This window comes from Pseudochaenichthys georgianus, chromosome 1 (genome assembly GCF_902827115.2).
Source record: "Pseudochaenichthys georgianus chromosome 1, fPseGeo1.2, whole genome shotgun sequence".
In the NCBI taxonomy this organism is placed as follows: Eukaryota; Metazoa; Chordata; class Actinopteri; order Perciformes; family Channichthyidae; genus Pseudochaenichthys; species Pseudochaenichthys georgianus.
Genome location: NC_047503.1, coordinates 20,628,441 through 20,655,792, shown reverse-complemented (window position 1 = coordinate 20,655,792; position 27,352 = coordinate 20,628,441). Strand labels below are relative to the sequence as shown.

At 41.5% G+C, this 27,352-nt stretch overlaps 1 protein-coding gene across 3 annotated transcripts in view; it reads left to right on the top strand.

Moving 5' to 3' along the window:
- abca1a (ATP-binding cassette, sub-family A (ABC1), member 1A) overlaps window positions 1-27,224 on the top strand; it is a 37,336-nt gene extending 10,112 nt beyond the window's left edge. Inside the window, exons 6-49 of one of the 3 annotated variants that reach the window (XM_034076322.2) lie at window positions 1,953-2,074; window positions 3,691-3,882; window positions 5,229-5,318; window positions 10,747-10,990; window positions 11,098-11,237; window positions 11,332-11,448; window positions 12,534-12,728; window positions 14,095-14,303; window positions 14,402-14,578; window positions 14,671-14,893; window positions 15,062-15,283; window positions 15,391-15,595; window positions 15,727-15,840; window positions 16,022-16,193; window positions 16,286-16,417; window positions 16,507-16,646; window positions 16,769-16,906; window positions 17,016-17,245; window positions 17,364-17,433; window positions 17,533-17,735; window positions 17,856-17,907; window positions 18,003-18,140; window positions 18,332-18,480; window positions 18,632-18,756; window positions 19,224-19,322; window positions 19,445-19,634; window positions 19,750-19,844; window positions 19,934-19,966; window positions 20,073-20,178; window positions 20,435-20,509; window positions 21,003-21,172; window positions 21,295-21,472; window positions 21,579-21,694; window positions 21,804-21,948; window positions 22,058-22,181; window positions 22,294-22,423; window positions 22,558-22,741; window positions 22,889-22,995; window positions 23,225-23,366; window positions 23,555-23,689; window positions 23,820-23,923; window positions 24,034-24,126; window positions 24,241-24,484; window positions 24,578-27,224. In XM_034076322.2, coding sequence (XP_033932213.1) covers window positions 1,953-2,074; window positions 3,691-3,882; window positions 5,229-5,318; window positions 10,747-10,990; window positions 11,098-11,237; window positions 11,332-11,448; window positions 12,534-12,728; window positions 14,095-14,303; window positions 14,402-14,578; window positions 14,671-14,893; window positions 15,062-15,283; window positions 15,391-15,595; window positions 15,727-15,840; window positions 16,022-16,193; window positions 16,286-16,417; window positions 16,507-16,646; window positions 16,769-16,906; window positions 17,016-17,245; window positions 17,364-17,433; window positions 17,533-17,735; window positions 17,856-17,907; window positions 18,003-18,140; window positions 18,332-18,480; window positions 18,632-18,756; window positions 19,224-19,322; window positions 19,445-19,634; window positions 19,750-19,844; window positions 19,934-19,966; window positions 20,073-20,178; window positions 20,435-20,509; window positions 21,003-21,172; window positions 21,295-21,472; window positions 21,579-21,694; window positions 21,804-21,948; window positions 22,058-22,181; window positions 22,294-22,423; window positions 22,558-22,741; window positions 22,889-22,995; window positions 23,225-23,366; window positions 23,555-23,689; window positions 23,820-23,923; window positions 24,034-24,126; window positions 24,241-24,484; window positions 24,578-24,721 — 6,413 coding nt within the window. In that variant the 3' untranslated portion in view covers window positions 24,722-27,224. Of the gene's footprint in view, window positions 1-1,952; window positions 2,075-3,690; window positions 3,883-5,228; window positions 5,319-10,746; window positions 10,991-11,097; window positions 11,238-11,331; window positions 11,449-12,533; window positions 12,729-14,094; window positions 14,304-14,401; window positions 14,579-14,670; window positions 14,894-15,061; window positions 15,284-15,390; window positions 15,596-15,726; window positions 15,841-16,021; window positions 16,194-16,285; window positions 16,418-16,506; window positions 16,647-16,768; window positions 16,907-17,015; window positions 17,246-17,360; window positions 17,434-17,532; window positions 17,736-17,855; window positions 17,908-18,002; window positions 18,141-18,331; window positions 18,481-18,631; window positions 18,757-19,223; window positions 19,323-19,444; window positions 19,635-19,749; window positions 19,845-19,933; window positions 19,967-20,072; window positions 20,179-20,434; window positions 20,510-21,002; window positions 21,173-21,294; window positions 21,473-21,578; window positions 21,695-21,803; window positions 21,949-22,057; window positions 22,182-22,293; window positions 22,424-22,557; window positions 22,742-22,888; window positions 22,996-23,224; window positions 23,367-23,554; window positions 23,690-23,819; window positions 23,924-24,033; window positions 24,127-24,240; window positions 24,485-24,577 lie in introns of all 3 variants that reach the window. The other 2 variants (XM_034076398.2, XM_034076245.2) reach the window with 2 other exon arrangements.
- Window positions 27,225-27,352: the final 128 nt, after the last annotated feature.

Sequence of the window (27,352 nt, the reverse complement as noted above, 5' to 3'; positions counted from 1 at the left end):
GGGATGTTTGATTAACACACACTCACTTTAAATCACATAAGACACTCTCTGGTGCACATATATGGAGGCAGAAAAAGAGCGTGACCTCCAAAAAGTGCACTCTGTACACACAGGAACACACTGTTCTTTCTCACTTCCTCCCAGGGGAAGTTCAGGCAAAGTGTGTGTGTGTGTGTGTGTGTGTGTGTGTGTGTGTGTGTGTGTGTGTGTGTGTGTGTGTGTGTGTGTGTGTGTGTGTGTGTGTGTGTGTGTGTGTGTGTGTGTGTGTGTGTGTCAATAAAAAATATCGCTTTAAAAAAAACAGTAAGACATAAAATCACATTGTCCTGTGGTATTGGTATTTTGACAAGCAATTTAAATTGTTTCGTTAATTACCCTACAACATAGCGTTTCGTGAGGCTGTTGTCATTGTTGGGTGAAAAGCAGAGGAGTAGAGCTCAGCGTGCTCCTTCACTACAGACTTTCGCGGCACCTAACCATTCGCCAAAATGTTTTTAATACCACCGGTAACCAACCGGCCAAAGCGCCGGGCAAAAAACAATCTTCAAATAAAAGAAAGTCACCGGAGGAGTTAAAGGAGAGTGACAGGGAGTAGGAGAAGAAGAGGGAGAGAAAGTTTCAGCCACACTGGCTTGATCGATGGAGTTGGCTTCAATATGATGCCAATATAAACAAGGTCTTTTGTTGGCTCTCTACATCAATGCCGACCTAGTGACAAGTAAGTGAAGAGTAGAACATATAAAAGGTATATTCGCTATAGGGAAATGTCCCAGAAGGTTCTAATCTATTACAGAGACATTACATTTCTAACTCCTGATAATGACAGGAAGGCAGAAAGCGCATTATAAAAATAATAATACTCATAGCAGAAATGTCACCCTCCTTTTTTCCTTTTAACAATGACCACAATATAATCATTTTAATAAACCAAATATGAACAATTGAGGAAAATTAGGAAGAACTGATGATTCAAATGTTGTAGTTCAAGTAGTAATTTGAACAGACTAGTGGAGAGAAGTCATCATAAATGATTTGCCAAAATGTATCAAACCCCAATAGGATAATATCATTCTTCGCTTTATGCATTAAGCCATGCTTAGTTTATCAGTTACACAACACTTTAGAGACAGCGCTGGTAATAACCAAAATAAGAGCCGGGGGCTGCAGGACTTTTTCCTGTTTTCCTTGCATGATCTCTTTTAAATGCTGTCACCTAACATCAACAACAACGACAACAACAATGACAACTAGTGAGTGTTTGCAGAGAAATTAGTAAAGACTAAAACAAAGTGGGTGAAAGGTGAACACAGAGACTTTGAGGAAGAGAGCTAGAGAGGAACAGGACAATTGGTAGGCAGAATGTGGACCAAAGTAGAGCGTCCTAAAGTAACCCCGCTGCATACAATTCATAGCTGAGTATAAAAGGGAAGTGTGTGTTTGTGCCTGTGAGTGTGTTCTCAACCACACAGCTGACTCAGGCCAGTTTGAGAAATGGTTTGACTTCTTTGGAATGCAGCAAAAGTACAAAACACTCTCAAAGTGCAGAGAGGACAGTGTGTTTCTTTGCTTGTGAAATGATCACCATTCATATGTATAATTAGATTTGGAGTCGTTTTGATTTGAATTCATTGGTGTGTTTTTGTATGTTCTCAGTTTGTTTGTCATGGACCTCTTGCACTGGGGTTTCCACTGTTTAAACAATGTCTGAAATATACAAATGTTAAGAAGCATAATAAACAGTATTTTCTTTTTTTGGTTTATTCCATCTTAACAATAGTAAGTCTCTCATGACCAAACGTGTATAGGTTGAGCCTTAGCTTATAACATCGACCCTTATATTATTATTTATACACATTTGATTTAATGTTATTGTACATCTCTCTGCCAACATTGCTGTGAATCCTGGTTTTAATAGCCACCAAATGAACCCTATTTTTGTGTTTCTTTTCTAGGTTTCAAGCTGAAGGACTTTTTGCAAGACAATCAGACCCTTTCCCACTTCCTTCACAACAACGCCTCCCTTCCTCATTACGCGCTGAAGCAGATAGTGGAGGCTGACGTCAACCTGGAGAAGGTAGAATATATACCATTGAAAAATTTAATAATAAAACCTCCTTCAGTAAATGATGATTTTTCCATTTCACTAATGATTCCCATATTGCCCATAGCGGTCAAAAGTGCAGTATGTTTTGTGTACAGCTATATTGTGTAGTTCTTTTCACATAAGCTGATCATACTGTCCTGGACGTAGTACATGCATAAATCCAATAACCTTGGCTTGACAACAGGATACTGTACTACTAAGCCCTTAATGCCCTCCAAAATAATCACTGTGGGAGAGGGGTAGTTTGTAGTTGGTAACCAAAAGCCCCCATATTTTTCTCTCTCTTCCTAACATTTATTCTCCCACAAAAAAGGAAATCATATTCTCTTTCTGACATAATTTTTCTTTTGAAGACTGAACATTGATTATTTTTTTCTAGTGTATCCCCGACAAAGCTCTCCCATTTAAATCGATTAAACGTACATTAACAGATTCTGCTTCCTATAGAGCCCCCATAACAACAGCTCCCAGCCCGGCCCACCACATCATCCCTGCTTTGCAATTGGATGGCTCATGTCACATGACCACTGCTCTCCCAGCTTCCCTTCCCCCTAGTTCTGCTCACGTGCAGACACAGGCTCAAAAACAAACTCACGTTACACCATCGGATTCTCTTCTACTTTTTTCCGGGGCAACTATTGATCAAAGGAGATGACTCTCCATTAGTCTATACGGTCATTAGGAACATTATTTAAGGAGAGGAGGGGACATTGAGGAAAGCTAGTTAATGCTATGCTTTTAGTTATATGCAATGAAGGTCATTTTGTCAATTGTCAAAACATCAATTAAGTGCACGAGACTAACACACAAAGATGGAAATCCCCCATGGGAAATATTTGTTTTGAGTTATTTTCAGACAATAAGCCCTTGTGTTTTTTGAAAATATGACCAGCTGTGGTGTGTGTACAGTTGGCACAAAGCAGACTATTCAAGGACATCTTGACATAATAGTCACTCTCACAAAGACATAGCATCCGAACATCTTGAGTCTTCTTCAGAGAAAACAGAGCCTCTGTCCTTAAATGCTCCAATGTCAAAGGAAAGAATGTTCTATTACTACACCTGCATAGGTGAAGCTGTACTGCCTCTTCCAAATAATGGGTTGAATCATATTAACAAGATAAAGGATAAGCATGTTCTTAAATGACACAGACGGTATCATCACCAGATACATAGCTGGTGGTAGAGTTTTATCTGGATAACTTTTATCGTCCTTGGCAGGCCCCAGCTTTAAGATGTATAACATCTTGTTCCCTCAGCGTTGCTTGGCGATATCTTTCTGTGAGCTTCATTGTTTTGTTCTTAATGTCAGGTTTTAGGAATCTAACTATTCCGATATATAACGATCTTTAAAAAGCCAGGACAAACCACAAAGGGTTCTCTTTGTTTTATCACAAACAGTGATACTCACCACATATGGAGATCAGTCTGTTGCTCCACTATGTTGTTACATTAGCATTTGTGCCAAAACTAAATAGTGAATATATTTTATATTTTGATACATTTCTCTCCACCTCTACTCTCTCATTGTATCTAGCACACATGTGATCATAATATTGTACTCTTTCTGAACCACTCCCATCCAGGTGCTGACTAAAGGTTTTGGCTTCCATCTCAGAGACCTCTGTAACACAACGTCCCTGGAGGAATTTGTCCACATTGCTGATCACAACGTGTCCCGTCAGATTCAAGAAAGTATCTGCAATTCCACCAGCGATTGGCTTGACCAGGCCCAGAGCCACTTCCTGTCCAACTTGGACTTCTTCAAACCCATTCGGGTGAGTTTGTCCTTTGAGTCACACAGCGGAAATGCGTGGTTTAACAGTTCCGATAAAGCTTTGTGCTGAGCTTGTTTCCTTTACTAGTTTTCCCCTCCAACTCTCCTCCGCCTGTTTCTTAACAAACAGCCGGCCCTTTTCCCGTAAAAACCCGTGACCTAAATGTGAGTCACGATGGTGAGGGGGGGTAAGAGTTGGAGGAAACATTGTGTTCTGCTGTACTTATCTGTAGGGGGAGAAACAAACAAAGGAAGAGACACAGGGTATCATGATCAAGTCAGCTATTCTCAGTAACCTAGAGGCTTTCGCTGATTGCTGAGCTGTTGAAGTGATTAAAGAGTTGCTGTCTTCTCTCCATATGATATGAGGATGAAATCATCTACTGGCAAACCTTGGACCTTTCACCCAAAAACACAATCCCCCCCCTTTTCGAGAACTCAATGTCCAAAATGTTGATGCAATAATGGAAATTACTTTTCACACGTGATAACATTGTGCAAAAAGTGGGAACAAGAACTTCTTGCATAACCCAACATTTGCCTATAGTTGCTCTGCGTGTCGGTGTATGTTTGTGAGAAAAAGAGGGAGAGAAATGGTTGGGGAAAGAGAGAACGGACCAGAGAGAGAGAGAGAGAGAGCATAGTATAGAACAGTAGAAAGCTTTATCTCTTCAGACTGCTGTCCTTTCTTCATCAGCACCTGTGCTTTGAGTGTCAGGCTTCTCAGCAGCTGACAGCTTAGTGTGATAGTCGACACACACGCACACACACTCAGTTTGACAGACGGGAACATGGGAGCTCACAGCTCTGCTGACCTATTGTTCTTTCCTCTATTTCCCTCCTCTCCACACCTTTGACCCCAATGTTGCTCCCAGACTTTCTCTCTCATTCCTCTGTCACAACAACATTTAGTCCCTTTCTCAATTGTATCTTTAGCTTAAACTGAATAAATATTAATACTTTTTTTCAAATGGAAGTAAACATACATGTTAATACAAATATTCATGTTCAAAAACATGGTGAATGATTCAAAATGTGGTGAACGGAAAGCAAATCATATATTTGAAATCTATGAAAAATACACAGATCAAGACAATATGCACCCAACAAGTAACTGTCACAAATTATACTTTTTCTTCATAATACATATTCGTTTTTAAACTGGTTGCATTTGTAATGTTCTACTCTTTCTAGATGTTTTGTTGTTAAGCAGAAAAGGTCTATAAGCTGCCGTGGCTGCACATGAATTGATTGGTGTTTTTCAAGGATGTATTGATTGTTTGTACACACCAAATGTACAGTCTAAAATCCCTGCAACGTAGTAAAGATGCCCTCTCTCTCTTACAGAAGGATGTGAGGTCGGACCCTAAAGTGGTCCAGGAAGTCGCAGCAGCGACCGACAGTCTTCTGGAGAGCCTGGGAGCATTGGCCACGGAGGTACATACACCACGTTTACACACTGATAACACAACCCACTCATGTTATGACATTTAACATCAGGGCTTCTGAAATATTTACTTCCAAAGTGCAATCTTCTGTAGAAATGTTTGCAAATCCAATCAATTTTTACTGTGCTACACACGGGTCAATTGTGGTGATCCAAACCGTGGCAGTTGGGTCAGGGTTGGATTGACACATCTGTATGCATACACCCACTGTTTCATGGAGTCATGAAATATGTGTTTAACTTGTGCAGAGAGCAAAACAGGTGGTTCTGATGAATAAGTGCATGGTGTAAACTAGAAGAAGAAAAGTGTGTTTCTTAGGGGAATCAAGACAGACTGCCTCATCGTAAAAAAATGTTTTAGAAACGTTTCTAACACGGTTTCATGATTAAAAAAACAACACCGACGCATACCGGCTTGGTTCTACCACAGTGGGCTGAGATTTTCTGTGGATACCATTCCTCTTTTTCTGAAGCTCCACCTCAGATTACCTATTTGAATGAAGATAATACAGTCTAAAATGACATCATAAAAAGTCAGCAAAATATCTTTCTCTCAGCCTTAAATAAGAACATGCTGTTCTTGTAGATGGTGGCACGAAAGCCTTACTCAGCCAACCACCAGGTGCCCGGTTTTTTACTGTCTCGCAAACACACACACACAGTATAGGATTACAACACGCAACACACACACACTCACATGCCGGACCTAAACTCATGTAACCCAGTTTGAGCTGCTGAAATGTAAAGGAGGGGGCTGCAGTTGCTGGTGTAAAAATGTAAAAATGCGCACACACCGCCCCCCCCCCCCCCCCCCTGCTCTCAGGCTGCTGAGCATGCAAAACATAAATATCCAGCTGTGTGTGTGTGTGTGTGTGTGCTTCCTGTCTATGCGGCTGTAATTACATCAATGAGCCTGCAGTCTTTTCTTCTGTTCTCAACTACTAACATGCAACATTCATCAATCTTTTTACGTCTTAAAATGTTTTGTTTTTATATACACACGTAACATTTTAAGAAGGACACACGTTTAAAAGTGTTAACCAAAATACACTGCTTATTTTACTGTTGGTACTTTAGGTGTGATATGTGAACAACAGATTATGGTGGTTTTCTTAGCAGGCTGATGGACGAGGTAAGCCTCTGGCTGAATGGAGAAAAACACTCATGTAACCGTCCTTACCAGTGATCATCATGAAGCCGTGTCTCAACCCTAGTTAGACATAAAAAATAAAGCTCATTTGCACATAGTGAATCGTGTTAAGAGACTTAAAAGACATTTCTGATATTGGAGAGAATTTGTTAAAAATGCAACTTTGCATGCACTATGACAGACCTGTTTTGGGAATTGTAAGCATGTTTTTACAGGGTGAATGTCAACGATAGGTTAGCTCAAGTGGCAGATTTCATTATTTTTCTTCATTTACAGTCGTTAATGCTCTTGATTGATGTTTTTTAAAGGGTAATTTGTTGCGTCATTCTCCTTGACCTTTTCTCAAAGTTGTTTTTTTAGCTCAGAGAGCTGGCAGTGTGGTGATTTTAATTCCTAATAATCTGCACTCACTCATACTCAGACTTTACTCAGATGTATACAAAACCCTTTATTATGAGTTGTGGTAATGAAGGGAAAACATTTATTAAATGTCTCCCCTTATAAACCTCACAAATGAATATTCTTTTGAATCATTTATTCTAATTTAAACCGACATGCTTCTCAGAAACATTAGTGGTATTTATCTTCTTTGTGTTGTTTTCTCTAACTAGCTTAAGCGGTTGCTTAGCAAAGAGTTAGAGAGTGTGAGGATAAACTCCAGTAACCTCTCTGTTTCAAGACATTACCACCGTCATCACAGACAAATCTACTTCAATCTATCTTCAACTGAACTTCTTGCATATATAAAGTTCATATGGTTTAAATACAAATATATGTGATTTTAACTTCATCAGACCCCGAACATTTCCAATTAAATATTACGATTTTTTTATCGGTGCGAGGTAATTTTTCTGAATTATTAATTAGATTAGCAGGATTGGACTCCAGTAACCTACAGACAAACTAATCCTACTCTACAGTCTGATAACATGAGTCTTATAATATTCAGGTCACCCTGGTTAAGGTGTTAAATCTTTGCTTGGTAACAAATCATTAAGCATCTGATTCAAATAGCTGTGTGCTGGGGTGGAAATCTGAACTTTAGTAACCTCACACAGACTCAGCTACCACGAGGTAACTCTGAGACGATCCTGTTCTTCTGCCCGTCTGTGTGGGTGTGCGTGTCATTGTTTGTGTTTTTCCTATTGTCACACAAGTTTATATTGGCATCATCTTTAAATGACGTCACACAAAACCTTGCACACTGTCGTCAAACATACTTCTGAGGATAATGTGTGTGTTGCAGCTACTTTAGCCTGTGGCTACGAAAAGATGAACACATATGTTTGAAGTACATTATGTAACACACAGACTTACACACACCTTACTGGACCCAGTTATTTGCGTGTGACTGAACAGGAAGTTGATGGTTTGTTATGGCTGCGGGCTCAGCTGCAACACAACCACATGCAGAACGATCTCAGCAGGGGTTTTTTGTTGTGTGTGTGTTGTGTGTTTGTGTGTCAGCGACCTGAGACCCAACAGTTCTCTCTGTCTCAAGGTTCTTTATTTGTCATACGAACATACAGTGAAAAGTGCAATCTTTTAATGTGTTTGTGTGTGTGTTTGCATATGAGTGTGTCCTCCTCAGTAAGAATCGTCAGTATAATAGCACTCTGCCTCGGGAGCCTGCGGAGGTTTGCTTGTTAGGAAAACGACCGATAGTAACCTCTCTTTGTTCTCTCGCCTTCTGCGCTCATTTCCACCTCGTGCTCTACTGCAACAACCCATTTTCTTTCTTTCTTTCTTATTTTCCTTCTATTTTTCTATCTTTCCTTCTGAATTTCTTTGTTGTCTCCGAGTTTCTTTCACTTATCTCTGACCTCCTCATATATGGCGCGTTTCCACTGCAGCGGGTAGCTCGCTTTAAGCGTGCCGAGCCGTGCGGGGCCCGTTTTTGGTTGGCCTAGTGCCGGCTAGGTCCTAATTCACAGTTTTTCTGGCCCCATAAAATCGTGGTTCTAGTGCCAGGAACAACCAGGCTGAGTCGGGCTGACTGAGTATGCTAAACTAGAGAGAATCTCTGGCAAGGGAGCTACAACTACAACAAGATGAACATATTTGACCGTGATTTAATTGTAATACACGTTTCAAAATGATGCCGAAGTAACAACATACTGATACCGGTTAGTAAAAAAACATGAATTAATGCTTTGACAAGTCTGCAGACAGACGGCAGGCGAAAAACCCTTTTAAAATGCGTGCTTTCTAAATGGAGCTTGGCTAAGCTGACGTTATTATATGCTCCGACCATCCACACTCACAACAACGGCCTAAATAAACCAGCGACTGTATTCTCCATGACACAGGCAGTCTGTGGTTTGTACTTGTTTAACTTTTGTCAAGTTTCTGAACAGATATGAGGAGCTGTGAGCTCTGAGTGCTAACAGCTAACGGCTGTGTTGTTTTTCTATGGCTCTCATTGAAGATGACCTCACGGCTCCGCCTACACTGCGTTACTATAGTAACTACCCCAGTTCCTAAACTGTAATGGAAGCGCAGCATTAAAGTGAGCCTGGCCTAATAAGGCCTAACCAAACCGAGCGAGGCCTGCAGTGGAAACACGCCAATATTCACCTCAGGAAAAGGTGTGATTTCCTAAAGCCTCCATCCCTCACACTCTCAGAGCTCAAGCTTATTTGAAGTCCAAGTCGCCTCCTGCGGTTCACACTTAGGAAACAAAAGCTCCCCTCTTCGTCTGCTCTTTCTTTGTTTTGCTCACACGGAAAACACAAAACCCCTCCTTTCAGTGCTTGCCGATCACGAGGAAGTGACATAATTGAATCAGGATTTGACCAGTTTGCAGACATGAACAGGGAACTTGTGGTGACTTGTCCTGCAGTACTGTGTGAACCACACTAAAGTCAGTGAGCTTAAAGTCAGACTGACTTTAAGCTGATGTCGATTAAGAACAGTTTCTCTGTGGACTTTCTGTGGGCCTTTATTTCTAAAATGACCGACTATAATAGGGCTGTTAAAAGTAGCTGAGAAGCAAGTATTTTACAATGTGATAATGAGGCAACAATACTGTGCTTCCCCTAAGCCTTCAGCATTCAGAATGTAAACCTATTAACGCTAGTGAATACAGGACAAAACTTCCTGAATAAACTCAGTGAACCTTCATCTTAGTTGTTTTTATTAAAAAAACTGTCTATCATTTAATTAACACGCTCAATTACATGATATAAGCTGTCTGACCTTTCCTGTCAAGAGACACACACACACACATGCACACAGGGGGAGGGAAAGAGAGATAGAACTGGGCACAGCAGTTACATTTATCTTAGTCAGGCAGACGGCTAAGTGCTAAGTGTCTCCACCCCACTGTGCAGCACTCACATGTCTAGAATACCACTCAGAGTGCAGTTGATAAGCATTACTAACTTCAAACCTGCAGCATCAAAAACAGCGTCTGTTGTGAAAGGGGATAGCTTTTCAAATGTACATGTAGACATATCCATTTCACTTTCCTTAGCTACAGTAAATGAGACATGTGAGACACCCTGAAGGAGAAACATGAGCACAGCAGGTTTAAACACAGATGACGCATCAGTCGTATGTGGCATGCAGTAGATTCAACAAATAAAATAACATTAAAGTGAGACCTGAAGCTGATGTCATGTGATCTTTTCAAAGACATGGATCTCTATATTTCAGAATCAGAATACCTTTATTAGTCCCTCAGAGGGGACATGTACATTGTTAATGCAGAAAAGAGCCAAAGACAGCTTAATGTTACTAAAGCATGCATACAAAATATTAAAGATACAAACAATTATAATAAAGAAAGTTACACATTTTACAAAATACACATACACAGTTCTGAGGATTTGGCAGCCAGGTATATATTGCACAGATATTTCCCAGACTTAGATCATTTTTCACAGCGTTCTTTTTGGAGAAAAAAGGAGACCTTCAGTCTATCATTATTCATGTATTCTGTCTTGATATTTGTCCATGTTGATGTTGCAAATAGAGCTGCTGTGATGCATGTTGAATTTCAGACTTGATCTGACCATTAAAGTATTATCGTATCGTGTCGTATGTACTTAAAATCACAGTAAAAGCCATTTTCTGCCACACATCCATTAGAATATCAGATTGTATGATGTTTAAATTCAATTTTTTTCTCATCTGAGTTGAGCTTTACGGGTTTGGTAGATGTCTCTCTGTGTATTTGTATCCCCTGGCCGAGCCTGTCAACGGTTGGAATTGATATGTTTATCATCATGCTTATATATTATTTCTGTTTGTGTCTCTCCATCCAGCTTGCCAGTATGAAGAGTTGGAAGGACATGCGTAAGGAGATCTTGTATCTAACTGTGAACCCCACAGGATCTCCTAACCAGATGTATCAGGCCGTGTCACGTATCGTCTGCGGACACCCTGAGGGAGGCGGCCTCAAAATCAAGTCTCTCAACTGGTATGAAGACAACAACTACAAGGCCCTCTTCGGAAACCATGGCAACGACAGTGACAGTGACCACCCCTCATCTTACGACAACACTTCAAGTATGTCTGAAGCACCTGAAACGCATGCTTTTTTGTATGGTTCCTTGCCAATAATTTACCGTATGAGATAAACCAAGACTCAAATTGTCTCTGTTTTTATTTTCCAGCTCCCTATTGTAACAACATGATGCGTAGCCTGGAGTCCAGCCCCATTTCAAGGATGATCTGGAGAGCTCTGAAGCCTCTGCTCATGGGGAAGATCCTGTACACCCCAGATACTCCGGCCACACAGAGAATCATCCACGAGGTACAAAAGGCCCCTCTCATCTTTGAAAAGCCCCCATCAGAATAATGAATTAAGCCTCATTGAACGAGACTGAACGCATCTCTGTGTGTTCCAGGTTAATAAGACCTTCCAGGAACTCGGCCTGCTGAGGGACCTCGGAGGGATGTGGGAGGAGATGAGGCCCAAAGTGTGGAATTTCATGGAAAATGGAGAGGAAATGGATATGGTCAGGGTAAGTGAGATGCCCCGCCATCACACACGTACTCACATCAAAGCTGCGTCTTCCTGTTTACATGAGCGGATTTAAAGACGGTAAACTGTGCGTCTTTGTGACCCAAATAAGGAAAGAAAGGGGCAAGCAGCTTCTGAAGTTTCTGTAGATGTCACCACCCAAACTAATATCTGACCCTTAATGTCACAAAATCATATGACTCCTTATGTGGGTTCATAAGGAGGAACTGGGAGAGTAGGACAAAGACCAAGAAAAGTAAACTGTTCATACTCGCTGGTGTCTTTTGGGTACATGCAAGATCAACAAAGCATAGAGGCATTGCCAGCGTGGTATTAAAATACGATCCTGGCAGCAGTGTGAAGCCATAAAGCAGAACAATTCTTGCCCTCATTTAAACCTTTTGTTGATTCTCTGATCAAATCACAAGGGAAATATTGTACAAAGGGTTAGATTTCTTGCACAGAGAATAGATTAATGGGAATAAAATTGCAGTCACTCTAACAGAAGGAGCCATCGAATGGCATATTGTTGAGATTGAAGTATTTTTTTAATGGTATATAGTTGCATGGCCCTCCTGCTGGCATGAAATGTGTTTTGTTTTTTTGCCAACGTAATTATATAAGCACCACTTCCACCTAGTGGCCAAAGGTGATACTGTGAAATAACTGTACAATGAAGAATGTCCCGGAGACCATTTACCGTGTAAAAAGAGTCCTCTGTGTAACCATTTCATTTATTTTGAAAACATGGAAATAGAAAAGTTTTGAAATAGGGCTTGATACAGTTTTGTATTGGATATGATAAGATGGCTCTCTCTGGTGATTCTCAGCCTGTTTGTGTCATGACATCGTTTTAAATCTCGTGGGAAAAGGAAAACGGGTGTGAAGATAGACATAATAAACTTGAGAAAGCCTTGAACAGGGTTTCAGTGAAATAGGTCACAAGCCACACAAACAGACAGGAAGACTTTGAGCCATCTGTAAATGTTTATCTGTATCTGCTTTAACATTTGTAATATATACTTATAACAGGTCTCTTGATATTAAACTCTCTATAATAAACCATAATAACCTTCCTTTTTGCAGACGCTGCTCCAGAATAGCGCCAGTGCCGCATTCCTTAACAACCAGCTCAGTGGGACTGAGTGGCGTGTGTCAGATTTGTCCGCCTTCCTGTCGAAAGTCTCAGAAGACAAAAGACCTGCAGGATCCACCTACACTTGGAGAAACGTCTTCAACGAAACCGACCAGGCCATTCTGACCATCTCACGCTTCATGGAGGTTAGTTCAGGATGCATCACACTATATCTGTTTTTCCAGGAAATGTATTCAGTGCATAAAGTTCCATATCAGTTTTGGCTTTAAGGGCAATAATACAAAGAAGAGTATGTATAACATTTTAAATGCAGACGTGTAAAATAATATTCCGACATAGCTTAATCCTTAAGGGGGTTTAGGGGCATGGCCAATAAATCTATAATTGTATGTGTTTCAAGGTTTGTCTGTAAACAGCTGTTATCGAGTTTCTTCCATTTAGGTCAAGCTGCAAATAAAACCTAAAGGGGAAAAATGGGTGATATGCTAATTGTCCTCACACTAAAGAATCTTCCAGTATCTTCAATTTTTTTTAAATGCACTTTTAAAAGGCATTAAGCTCCAGGCAGGACTATTAAAAGCCTTGAAATCAAATGTTCTTTCCACTTCCACTTCCTGTAATCATTGCTCTGCTGAGTCTGTCTCTGCGCATCGGGGAAATATGCCAGAGCCGAGCCTTAGCGATAAACAACTACCTTCAACTCCTGCCAAATGTTAATCAACATCAGTGCCCTGTTGAGTTGTCTTGCTTATCTGTGTCAGGGAATTTGACCATTCTTAAATGTATATTGAATACATTTTATAACATTAGATTATATACATTAATAATAATATCAAATGAGCAAATGTTAAACCATAAATTAATGGCAACCACTTCGAACACAGAATTGAATAATAAGGACATTTCTTAGACTGTAAAAATATCTGCAAACAACTCAACTGACCTACTGACTGTCTCACCCTTTAAGGAGGTCATATCATGTGTGTAAACTGAAATTTGTCACAACCAAAACTATGTCAAGGCCATACACAACCATAAAAAGTTGTCATGCCTTTAGCATTAGGAGTGCCTGTGCTGTATTTCCATCATGCCTTCTGAACTCGTTTGCCTCTCACAGTATGTTGCGAGGAAGTGTAAGTCAGCTTATGTAAGCATGCGAGAGGTTTATCTGCAGGAGGTCTCATAAAATCAGCTCAACAACTCTGGGGTGGTTACTCAGTGTTCAGGCACATGAGTGTGTGTAATAGGGTATTGAGTTCATAGTCATTATCAGCCTCTGAACAAACTCTGAGGAAAGCATGGGAATGTGTGAGCAGGAATTTCAATAATTTGTGTTAAAAATAAGATAGTATATCGGCATACAACCTATATCACTGACATTCAGCTTTTGATTAGATAAAGCTTTAGATTGTTCTTCTTCTGTCCCTCTGAAAAATAATGTCATTACATGTTTTGTTTTGTTTGTCCATCCCTCCAAATGCCATTTAAAGTCTTCATACACCTTCTGGAAATGCTTCTCAGAGTAAAATGTGCCCTCTCTTTTCCTTTCAGTGTGTGAACCTGGACAAGCTGGAGCCAGTAGCCAATGAGGAGCGATTGGTCAACAAGTCCATGGGTCTTCTGCATAACCAGAAGTTCTGGGCTGGAATCGTGTTTCCTGACATCGCCCATAGCAACAGCACTGAACTGCCTCCCAACGTCAACTACAAGATCCGCATGGACATCGATAATGTGGAGAGGACCAACAAGATCAAGGATGGGTAAGAAGCGGCTTCTGGATGTTATTCTATTGCAGAGCCATTGCAAATTATTTTTCACTTGTTTTTATGAAGTGACTGACTGTAATCTTGATTTGCAGTTATTGGGACCCCGGTCCCAGGGCAGACCCCTTCGAGGACCTTCGTTACATCTGGGGCGGATTTTCTTACCTGCAGGACGTCATCGAGCAGGGAATCATCCGAGCCATCACTGGCACAAAAGAGAAGACAGGAATCTACATCCAGCAGATGCCCTACCCCTGCTTTGTTGATGACATGTAAGGGACCACAGTGCAAAGCAAGACACTCATTGCACTTTTCACTGTATAAGTATCAAAAACATGTGTGACCAATTGTCCCTCTTTTTCAGGTTCCTGAGGGTGATGAGTCGGTCCATGCCTCTCTTCATGACCCTGGCGTGGATGTACTCTGTGGCCATCATCATCAAGGGCGTCGTCTACGAGAAGGAGGCCCGCCTCAAAGAGACCATGAGGATCATGGGACTGAATAACGGAACCCTGTGGCTGAGCTGGTTCATCAGCAGTTTGATCCCACTTCTGATCAGCGCCGCCTTGTTGGTGGTGTTATTGAAGGTAAGACTTATCCCAGACACTCACAGATACATGTCAGCACTGATCATGGCTGATGTTTAACATTTAGATGATATTCCCTTGATCCCTATTTCCAATATCTGAACATGTTGAAAACAAGCTGCTGTAAGGTGGAAACTTTATAAACCTTTATTTTTCCATTTCTTTCAGATGGGCAACCTGCTGCCTTACAGTGACCCAGGCGTAGTGTTTATTTTCCTGGCATCCTTCGGCATTGTTACCATCATGCAGTGTTTCCTCATCAGCACTCTCTTCTCTCGCGCCAATCTGGCAGCCGCCTGCGGTGGCATCATCTACTTCACCCTCTACCTGCCCTACGTGCTGTGTGTCGCCTGGCAGGACTACGTGGGCTTTGGTGCAAAACTCATTGTGGTGTGTGGAAGAATAATATAAATATGTACATTATTACAGGAAGTATTTTTTGTTGAGTGTTGCATTTTCCTCTCATCTAAACTCTGGCTCCTCTGTTGTTCTCACAGAGTCTGCTCTCTCCTGTGGCGTTCGGTTTTGGCTGTGAGTACTTCGCCCTGTTTGAGGAGCAAGGAGTGGGCATCCAGTGGTCCAACCTGCTGGCCAGCCCCCTGGAGGGCGACAGCTACAACCTGACCACCTCCATCTCCCTCATGCTGTTTGACGCTGTGCTCTACGGAATAATGACCTGGTACTTTGAAGCTGTGTTCCCTGGTGAGTCATGGATATGGTTTACAACTTTGGTATTTGTTCCTGTAAAGAGCTAAATCAACAATGCACAGTTAAATAATTAGAGTTCTTTCGGTGGACTGCACTAAATAACTAACCATTTCATTCTCTTCCAGGTCAGTATGGGATCCCCAGGCCGTGGTATTTCCCTTTCACTAAGTCGTACTGGTGTGGAGAGAAAGAAAACCCCAACATCTCCACCCCTCTGTCAAAGAAGGGCAACGCTGAAGGTACAAATCATTATCCTTACAATTAATTGCATTTCTGTTTAAGGATTCATTTCCAGATATAAAACCACCGGTGAAATATTGTCTTAAATTTAAAGAACAGATACATGATCTCTTCTTTAATGTGTATTTTCAAACACCTCATGGCTAATATACCGTTGTCTTTTTCTTTATTTGTATCCAGTTTGTATTGAGGAGGAACCAAGCCACATCGAGCCAGGTGTTTACATCGAGAATCTGGTGAAGGTGTACAGCCATGGAAACAAGCTGGCTGTAGACGGGCTGTCCCTGAGGTTCTATAAGGGACAGATTACCTCCTTCCTCGGACACAATGGAGCTGGCAAGACCACCATTATGTAAGATAATACACAGATTAGCCGCTGTACGATACATTACTCTAAGCAAATTATGGTAATTGACTGTTATGTTCCTACCTGTTTTCCGATAGGTCAATCCTCACAGGGTTGTTTCCACCCACATCTGGCACCGCCTATATCCACGGGAAGGACATCCGCAGCGAACTCAGCACCATCAGGCAGAATCTGGGCGTCTGTCCGCAGCACAACGTACTTTTCAGCATGTACGTATACATAGCATCAAGAAGTCTTTGCATAGTGAAGATGCTTTTTTTGTGCTAATTGTGCGATTTCTTGCTGTTTTGTTATTCAGGCTGACAGTCGAGGAACACATCTGGTTCTACGCCCGTCTGAAGGGGCTGTCGGAGGAAAAGGTGAAGGCAGAGGTGGAACAGATTGTGAACGATGTCGGACTGCCTCACAAACGAAACGCTCGCACCCACACCCTGTCTGGTCAGTTTCATCACTAATTTATTTTTCTTTTAGTCATCTCACAAGTCATATAAGACAGTTTTACATTAGATAGTGCTTTTTAAAGATGTCATTCTGACTTTTTCATCGTGTTGTTTTTGCAGGAGGGATGCAGAGGAAGCTTTCAGTGGCCCTGGCTTTTGTTGGGGGTTCAAAAGTGGTGATCCTAGATGAACCTACTGCTGGAGTCGATCCCTACGCACGCAGGGGCATCTGGGACCTGCTGCTCAAATACAGACAAGGTAAACTAACCTGAATTTGTTGCTTACTCAGTAACAGTCATTCTTTCCAACAACTTCTGAAAGGACTACTATTTTACAAACTACATTTTCCACTGTGTTCCTCCCTCAGGCCGCACCATCATCCTCTCCACCCATCACATGGACGAAGCTGACATCCTGGGTGACCGCATCGCCATCATCTCCCACGGCAAGCTGTGCTGCGTAGGCTCCTCCCTCTTCCTGAAGACCCAGCTGGGCACGGGCTACTACCTGACCCTGGTCAAGAGAGACTACGACCTGGCGCTTCAGTCCTGCAGGAACTCTGCCAGCACCGTGTCCTACATCAAGAAGGCCGAGAAGGTAAGAAAGATTGCTTGGGAGAACCTGTGTTTTTTTTTAAAAAAGATACACAAGAAGCTGTCTCATTTCCATTGGTTAAGTACAATTTACTTAGACCTTTTTGTCTTTGGTTAAGGAGGACAGCGTATCAGAAAGCAGTTCAGATGCTGGTCTGGGCAGCGAACCGGAGAGTGAAACCACCACTATTGGTAAGAACTGACAAAATGGTGGTTTATTCCTGCAAATTAAGGCATATAGTATGTTGATTTGATCATTTCCCCTCTTTTCTGCTGATTTCTTCCCTACAGATGTGTCGCTTATCTCAAACCTGATATTCAAACATGTCAAAGAGGCTCGCCTGGTTGAGGACCTTGGTCACGAAATCACCTACGTCTTGCCCTACGAATCTGCTAAAGACGGAGCCTTTGTCGAGCTTTTCCACGAGCTGGATGACAGACTCACCGACCTGGGAATATCCAGCTATGGAATATCTGATACCACCCTGGAAGAGGTGAGGAGCAGTGAAGAGCTCTCAGTTTGCTGAATTAAACTTAGAGCAGTTATATACTTTGTCTGGATGGAATTTCTCTGTTCTTCTGATGTTCTAATTGTGTGTATTTCCACTATGCAGATTTTCTTGAAAGTTGCTGAGGACAGTGGAGTGGATGCTGTTGAGCTTTCAGGTAAGATGTGTGTTTCATTTGCAAGATTTACAGCATGCACACTCCTAATATCTCCATATTGTTATATTAACATGTTGACCCTCATGTGATTTCAGATGGAGTTGTTCCAACCAGGACTCGTCGCCATCATGCATTCGGAGACCACCAGAGCTGCCTGAAGCCCTTCACTGAAGACGACTTTGATTTCAATGACTCTGAAGGTAGGCCTTCACTACCCAGGGTTCAATTCAATGGTAGCAAAAATCCTATTGTTAACAGAAAAATGTACACGTTTTTGAATTTGTGTTGCAAAACATTCAGATCAATTGCTTTGTGCCAGTAAAATTGTAATCTTAAATATTCTGTGGTTACTGACTTATTTGAAATATTACAAAATCAGGTCACAAGACAAGTTGGTTATATGTATTGTGTCTTCTCTGTCCAGAATCCCGTGAGACTGACTGGCTCAGTGGGTCAGATGGAAAAGGCTCATACCAGGTTAAAGGCTGGAGTCTGAAGAGACAGCAGTTTGTTGCTCTCCTCTGGAAACGATTCCTCTACGCTCGGCGCTCCAGGAAAGGCTTCTTTGCTCAGGTACGCTAATGCTTTTTAAAATATTTTACTGTTTACAAAAATAGTTCTCCTGCAGAAAATATACACCCTGTTCAAATTAGGCAATAGTTCTGAAGTTAGTTAGTATTCATGTGTGCAAGTTGTGATAAATTGTCATGGTGTTATTTTTCAGATTGTTCTCCCGGCCGTGTTTGTGTGTATCGCCCTGATATTCAGTCTGATTGTCCCTCCGTTTGGAAAGTACCCAAGTCTATCTCTGGATTCCAGCATGTATGGAGAACAGTTTACCTTCATCAGGTGAGATACCATTCTTTATGTCTGAAGAAAATGTTCTACATTCATCCTTTAAAAGCATTTTTTAATCTTACATTCACCTCAAACGAATCATTCTCTTTCAAAGCACATTTTCTATATAAATGTGGTATTTCCATCTACAAAGTGCACCACTCATTAAATATGTAAGAGGTTACCTCAGTTCACAAAGGGTCGCATTTTACATAACTTATGTATTTTAAATTCACAAGCTAGGCAACGAATAAGTGCTGAAAACTGCACTGCGTTCAGTATTTATTTTAGTACTCTGTGAAACTTTAGAAACAAGTTTTAAGAGTGGTGGTGTGATAAATTGATGATAAAGCTATTTTAAATGTCAATCTATTATTGACTGCAATCTTGTTCAACATAATTGTTCTATGTATTTCCATTTCAAGGTAGTTAATAAATACTTTGTGATGTTAAAGGAAATGTGTTCTATGTTTTTGCAGTAATGACATACCTGAAGATCCTCACATCAACAAACTACACAGCGCTCTCACAGAACAGCCAGGATTTGGCACACGTTGCATGGATGGACAACCCTCACCGTGAGTTTTTAGAAGAATGTAATCATTCATTAAAGAAAATAACAAACCATACATCTACAGAAGAAGCGTTGTAACACACAACTATGGTAGCCTTTATTAAGCATTGTCTCTCTTTGCTCCAGGGACAGTCACTGCACTGAAGTTGGGGACGAGTGGGCGGCCCCTCTGGTCTCTCAAAGTGTGAAGGAAATGTTCGACAATGGCAACTGGTCTATGGAGAATCCCTCCCCCATGTGTGAGTGCAGCTGTGAAGGACGCAAGAGGATGCTCCCCGAGTGTCCCGCTGGGGCCGGGGGGCTTCCACCACCAGAGGTTGGTGACATCACATCATTTGAAAGTCCAAACTGAAGTGTAAACCAATGTAAAATTACAAATTAAGACCAGTTACACAAATGTTAATACATATTTTGTCTGTTTGTGTATCCAGATGAAGATCAGTGAGACGGACACTCTTCAGAACTTGACTGGCAGGAACATCTCAGACTATCTGGTTAAAACCTACGCTCAGATCATTGGCAAGAGGTAACACTCATCTTACATGTCTTAATTAGTTCTTGTCCTGTTGTATTATGTTTCATTGAACTTGATCTTTTCTTTTGTTTCTTTTTCAGCCTAAGGAACAAGATTTGGGTCAACGAGTTCAGGTAAATTATCATAGACATGACCCATTTTGAGTTAATTTGTCGATAATATCAAACTGAATGCCTCTCTGCTCTTCGCTGATATTAACATTATGTGTGCTCTTCACAGATACGGTGGGTTCTCGCTGGGCGCCAGGGGTTCTCAGCTTTCATCCCATGCAGATCAGGTTGATGAAGCGATCGCTCAGCTGAAGAGACGTTTCCGCCTGGAGAGAGTAAGAGATTTAATTCTATGATTATTTATAAACTGCACTAAGCTCATGCCAAAGTAGACACTAATGAAGTCAACTGTACTGAGCTTGTTTTAGTTAGTCAAGTTAACTGCTGATATTGACTCATTTAATTTGTATGTTTTTATAATAATGGCTGTAGTGTAGCTAGATGGTATAGTCTATTATATATTTAGCAGGTTTAAACATTGTCTATTTACCCATGTGCTAAAGAAGACTTCCTCCCTCTCCCACCCTCCAGGGAACTGCAGCGGATCGTTTCTTTCACAGTCTCTCAAATTTTATGCAAGGGTTGGACACCAAGAACAACGTCAAGGTTAGCAAACACACACACACACACACACACACACACACACACACACACACACACACACACACACACAGTGGTTATACAACAACACGTGGCCCTGCCGGTTACCTTCAAGCCTCCCTCACCACATTATCCAAAGTAGACACAATGGGATTCTTTCACTCTATTCATTTTGTGTGACTTGATTACTCTATAATTGGTTCCTGCTTTGTGGCAGAATAAAAGATGTAAAGCTTCACCTCCACACATTCAATACATTTCTTTTTTCCCCTATGTATGAATTATGCATAATGTATTTCTCTTCATTGATCAAGTATTTTGGACAGAAAAACACGATGGCTATATAAGGGAACAGATTTGAGGTCACCAAGACATACCGTCATTTTTACTCCAATGCAGATTTGTGGCACTCACCTGATCACCAAGTTTCTAATTGACTCACAGACTGCTCTCTATTTACTCTGAGCTAACAGACACTAACATGCCTCTCTATGTCCAGATCTGGTTCAACAACAAGGGCTGGCACAGCATCGGTTCTTTCCTCAATGTGATGAACAATGGCATCCTGCGGGCCAATCTGCCATCCGACAAAGACCCCACTAAGTTTGGCATCACTGCCTCCAATCACCCGCTCAACCTCACCAAGGAGCAGCTGTCCCAGGTCGCATTGTGAGTACAACTGTTTAACTGTCTATACCAGAGTACACCTGGGAATCAACATCTCTTTGACCCTTTCTAAGACATCACTTGCAATTCTCACGTCTTCTGTCTCTGTGTCCTCCCTCCCTCAGGATGACGACATCAGTGGACGTGCTGGTTTCCATCTGCGTGATCTTCGCCATGTCCTTTGTCCCTGCCAGTTTTGTGGTCTTCCTCATCCAAGAGAGAGTCAACAAAGCCAAGCACATGCAGTTCATCAGCGGAGTGCAGCCTCTACTTTACTGGCTGGCCAACTTTGTCTGGGATATGGTAAGACATCTCAAACCCCTTGGATTCATTAGCTCAATCTAGATGAAATACAATGAGGAAAGAGTGATAGAACTTACTAAAGCATATGTTTCTCTCTCTTTTGCAGTGTAACTACGTCGTCCCAGCGACACTGGTCATCATTATCTTCATGTGTTTCCAACAAGACTCCTACGTCTCGTCCACCAATCTGCCCGTGCTGGCGCTGCTGCTGCTGCTCTACGGGTACATTGACTCTAAAAATAAATACATCTTTTAGCTTCTCCTTTCCTTATCTTCTCAATGTGTGTATCCTTTTCTCCCCTCTAACCTGATCTTTGTATCTCTTTTCCAGATGGTCGATCACCCCTCTGATGTACCCGGCCTCGTTCTTCTTTAAGATCCCCAGCACGGCCTACGTGGTTCTGACCAGCGTGAACATACTGATAGGAATCAATGGCAGCGTCTCCACATTTGTACTGGAGCTGTTTGGAAGCAATGTAAGCTATTTTGATTCAGATAGTTAAAGAAGTGAACGATTGTGTAGAAAAAAGAGGCTTTTGACTATCAAAATCAATACTAACTTCTAATATTCACTTCCTATTGAAGGAAATCGGTGGCATCAACGACATCCTGAAGAACGTGTTCCTCATCTTCCCTCACTTCTGTCTGGGCAGAGGACTGATCGACATGGTGAAGAATCAGGCAATGGCCGACGCTTTGGAGAGATTTGGTAATTACTGCCAACTTTTTTTTAATTAAATCCTTTTTTTAATCCTGACAAGAGAAATAAGTATACACATTGTTTAAACATGTTTTAATGGATTGTGGTTGTGTCTCTGTAGGTGAAAACCGGTTCCGCTCCCCTCTGGCCTGGGACATGGTGGGCAAGAACTTGTTTGCAATGGCTATACAGGGAGTGATCTTCTTCACCATCACCGTCCTCATTCAGTACCACTTCTTCTTCAAGGCCAGGTGGGTGAAGCCTTTAACACGTGTGACCCTCACAAAGTGTCCATACAAAACTTTTAGTTTCTCTATAACAACTTGGATTTAAAATATCTCTGTCCTGAGTGTGACCTCTTGTCTTCCTGCCTCCTGTGCTGCAGGTCTTCCACCAGTCATCTGAAGCCTATTGGAGAGGAAGACGAGGACGTGGCCAGAGAGCGGCAGAGGATCCTGAACGGAGGAGGACATTCAGACATCCTGGAGATCAAAGAGCTCACCAAGATCTACAAGAGGAAACAGAAGCCGGCAGTGGATCGGCTGTGTGTTGGCATCCCCCCCGGAGAGGTATGACACAGACAGACAGCATGCACCTGATACACACTTGATGTTAACACAGGGCCACCAGGAACACTTTACATATGTGGTAAACATGGTTCCCAAATCTCTATATTCCTGTGATAATAAACATTAGTTTTCCCTTTTTTCCTGCAGTGTTTTGGATTGCTAGGAGTGAATGGGGCAGGGAAAACCAGCATCTTTAAAATGCTGACAGGAGACTCCACAGTCACCGGGGGAGAGGCCTACCTGGCTGGCAAGAGGTGAGACACATCTAACCTCAAAATATGCACATCCAATCCTTTGCATTATAGTGTATATAAGCCTGATTGGATAAAAGTACAGACATATTTTTCTTGTCTAATTTTGATTTGCAATTGGAATATTATAGCTTTCTTTTATTTTCCAGAAAACGTCCAAACAGGGCAACATCTTGTTATGCTTTGTATGAAACGTAATAACGCTCTTCTTTATGTGCTCATCTCCCTCCAGTGTGACTTCAGAGATAGACGAGGTGCATCAGAACATGGGCTACTGTCCTCAGTTTGATGCCATCAACGACCTGCTGACCGGCAGAGAGCACCTCGAGTTTTACGCCATCCTGAGGGGAGTGCCCGAGAAGGAAGTCTGCGAGGTCAGTTACTAACTAATGTCATTAACACACATGGACCCGCTCCATTTATTATGACATATTGTATTAGTTGATCAATTATATCACACTTTCAAATCTATTTCAAATCAAATGGTATAATACATCATTGTGTATGTACAAAAGAAAAAGAAAATGGTGGACACTCATGACATCTTCATTATGTCCACTAGGTGGCAGAGTGGGGCATCCGTAAGCTGGGTTTGGTCAAATATGTGGACAAGTCAGCAGGCAGCTACAGTGGAGGCAACATGAGGAAACTGTCTACTGCCATCGCTCTCATAGGAGGACCGCCTGTAGTCTTTTTGGTGAGTAAATGTTCATTCTAAAAAATACTTCTGAATGAATTTGCAGTGAAGTAGTGTGATCCAAAGTTACTGAAGCCAGTGTGTGTTCAACAGCAGCAGCATCTGATCATCTGTTTCTTTCTTTTCACAGGATGAACCAACGACAGGCATGGATCCTAAAGCACGGCGCGCTCTGTGGAACGCCATCCTGAACATCGTCAAGGAGGGACGATCTGTAGTCCTGACCTCTCATAGGTTAGATTATAGCATCTGAATTTGACATATTCTCAAATATGTGAACTTTATACTGTTGTTGTGAGTTTACCTCAACATGACAAAACTCATCCTGGTGTGTTTCTTTGCAGCATGGAGGAGTGTGAAGCGCTTTGCACCAGAATGGCCATCATGGTCAACGGCAGGTTCCGCTGTCTGGGCAGTGTGCAGCATCTCAAAAACAGGTAGGAACAAATGATGCCAGACTAACACATATCTAAGAATATAATACCAGCTTTTTAAGATTAGCACTTAAACAGTTCAGTTTAATTAAATGTGTTTTGTTGTGTTCTCATCAGGTTTGGGGATGGCTACACCATCATCCTGCGGGTGGCGGGCCCAGACCCGGACCTCCGGCCGGTGATGGAGTTCATCGAGCGGGAGCTCCCAGGCAGCAATCTGAAGGAGAAACACAGAAACATGCTGCAGTACCAGCTGCCCACCTCCCTCACCTCGCTCGCCCGCATCTTCTCCCTGCTCTCTCAGAACAAGGACACCCTGAGCATAGAGGACTACTCCGTCTCACAGACAACTTTAGACCAAGTAAGAGTTCACCCAATGCTCTGTCTACAACTGGATGGTGACTTTAGTTTAGGCTGAGTCTAATTTCTCCTCCCTCTTCTCTCCTTCCTGCAGGTGTTTGTAAATTTCGCCAAGGACCAAAGTGATGAGGACCATTTGAAAGACGGCCTTCTACACAAACGGGACGCTGTGGTAGTGGACATTTCACAGCTGAACACTTTCCTAAAGGACAACACGACCAAGGAGAGCTGCGTCTGATTCCACATACCATCAGGGGGAGTTGCTACGCTTTGCCCACCCTCCCCCCTCCCAGCAAACATTGACCACTAACCTGCAGGGGGGAGGAGAACTTTGTTCATTTTTTATTTCTATTTTTTAGTCTTTTTTAATTGTTATCATTTCTCAGTGGACCTGCACTTCAGCGCACAGCCTCTTAACAAAGGCAGAGACGACAGGTATTGTGACACTGAAACAATGCAAATCAATGCAAGAAATATATATGAATATATTTAAGAAGATATTCCTGTGAGGGTCGGAGACCGGTGCTTCTCCTTCACTAGATGGACAGAAAGAAACACTTGAAGCAACAGCAGGATTGAAATGCTGCGCAGGACTGAAGGCTTGGAGCCACGCTGGTCCCTCAGTGGACACGGCATGTGGGATGAAGGAAGGAAATATCTCTATGTTTTGTATCTCCGTTCCTAAAAGTAGTTAGCAGTAGTCCGTGGGACTGTGTGTATGTGCCGTTTAACGCTGTCGTGAATACACGACAGTGTTAAACAAAAAACAAATTTCAGATCATTCACTGCCAACGGCTAAAAAGACGGAATGACTATTTTTATATTCAGGGTCAAAGCTCTCTCGGTCTCTCTTTATTACCAAGTGCAGTTGTTTTTATCTTGAAAATTATGGGGGAAAAAAAATCACAATCCAATTACTTTCAATCATATACATTTTTGATAATTCTGTTATTGAAAATAATGTAATTCTAATAGACAAATGTAACCTTTCTTGGATAATAATTAAGATTGATAACCAAGTTGTCTTTTTAATTTGTGTCCTTGACATTGTCCAGAACAGTGCCTATACTGTACCATGGTGGAGAGAGAAATCTGAGCACTCCATTAAAACAACAACAACAACAATGTATGTAGGCTGCCCAGGAATGTATAAGACCGATACCAACAGGCATCGATGCACAAAAAAGGGGCATTTTGTGAAGATGATGAATGATGCTTGACTGTTCAAAAACAAAAGATATAATGTGGTTGCTTAATGTCTGTACAAGATGTGCAGTCTGCTGCACTGGCTTGTTTTTACTCGCCCTGCTCTCTTCGAAAGAACTGAATGCTAAACAGAGTTGATGCAAGATGACCATCACAAACTTGCAGTTTTGCAGTTCAAGAGAAAGTTGAAAGGAAATGTGAACTGGTTATGGAAAGTTCCTTGGAAATATTATACTGCATGCTTTCCACTGGGCCACACACTAGACTATCAGCACTTCTGTGTGTGTGCCGGAGCATGTTGTGGGATCAGCTTGTAAATGGATGGGTAACAACTGAATTGTGCTTAATTGTTGTGAGATTACTGGCACATATAGAGTCTGAATCCAAAAATCTGTTGTAAAAGAGAAATAGAAAAGTCTGTATCAAAATGTGGCTTCACTGCTACTCAACTTGTCTAAGATCTAAAGATGGTAACTGGTGCTTTCATGCTTGTCTGTGTGACGGCAGCATGGCAGCATTTCAGACCTGAGCCAGCACCGATGTGGATATTATGTACAGTAGCAACTTTGTGATGTCAAGTCAGAAAAAAATGTTACCAGTGGAGTGAACAAACAGTATCTGTGCCAAATGGAGCTGAATATATATATATATATATATATATATATATATCTTTGATCAACCAGCATAACATGGAGGATGCGACTATTTTGTAAAGTTTAAGTTGTGCTTTGATTTAAGTTCTCTATCCATTGTCAGCAGCTCGATATAGAAAGCACATATTATGTCCAATGTGTGCTCCATCGTACAACTCTATCCGTTTTTCTATCTATTCGTCATGTTGCCAAATTCTAAACTTCCTGTCTGTCCTCATTAATAAGCTGCCACACTACTATTACTGTACTGTCAACAACTCAAATGTTCAGGCTTGAGGTTGAGCTACTTCAAACAAATGTTGTTTCCAATGCTACATTAAAGAAGCCAGGCTACACATAAACAGGGACCATGTGAGTTAGAGTTGTGCTTGTAATGCTTTATAGTCCAAAAAAATCGTATCCAGGGTTTCCATTAATGACAGATTGTCATTACGGGTCATCTGTGTCATATACAAATCTTGGAACGTACCAAAATCCTCATCTAAATGTGAGCACTTTATAGACTTCATAGCCTGTTTTGTCAAAGATGTAAAAGTAGGGATTTGGGTATGTTAAATTAGGCATTTTAAAACAAATCTCTGAACTGGAACACAGGTATAATCCAGACGCAATGATGCTACACCACTGCATTAGGAACATTTAGTTTGAAACTTGAAATTGAGAAAGAAGGCTTATATGTTAATGAGAAGATAAGTGGAACAGCGAAACGCAGAGTAGAGACAAGCATGACAAAACTACAGTGGTGATTTTTCTCTTCTTGTGCTCAATATTATTGTTTGTTTACATTTTTAAGTATTAAACAGCTGTTTGAGTCTGTTACGCATTGTGTATAGTTACTCTTTACATTGTGAAATAAAAAATTCATAAATTTTGAAAAAAATCCTGATTGTTTTGCATTTTGTTTGTCTGATCTGTGTGCGCTCTCACAAAAAGCTTGTTGTCATATGGAAGTTTGTAGCGTGTGTGTGTGTGTGTGTGTGTGTGTGTGTGTGTGTGTGTGTGTGTGTGTG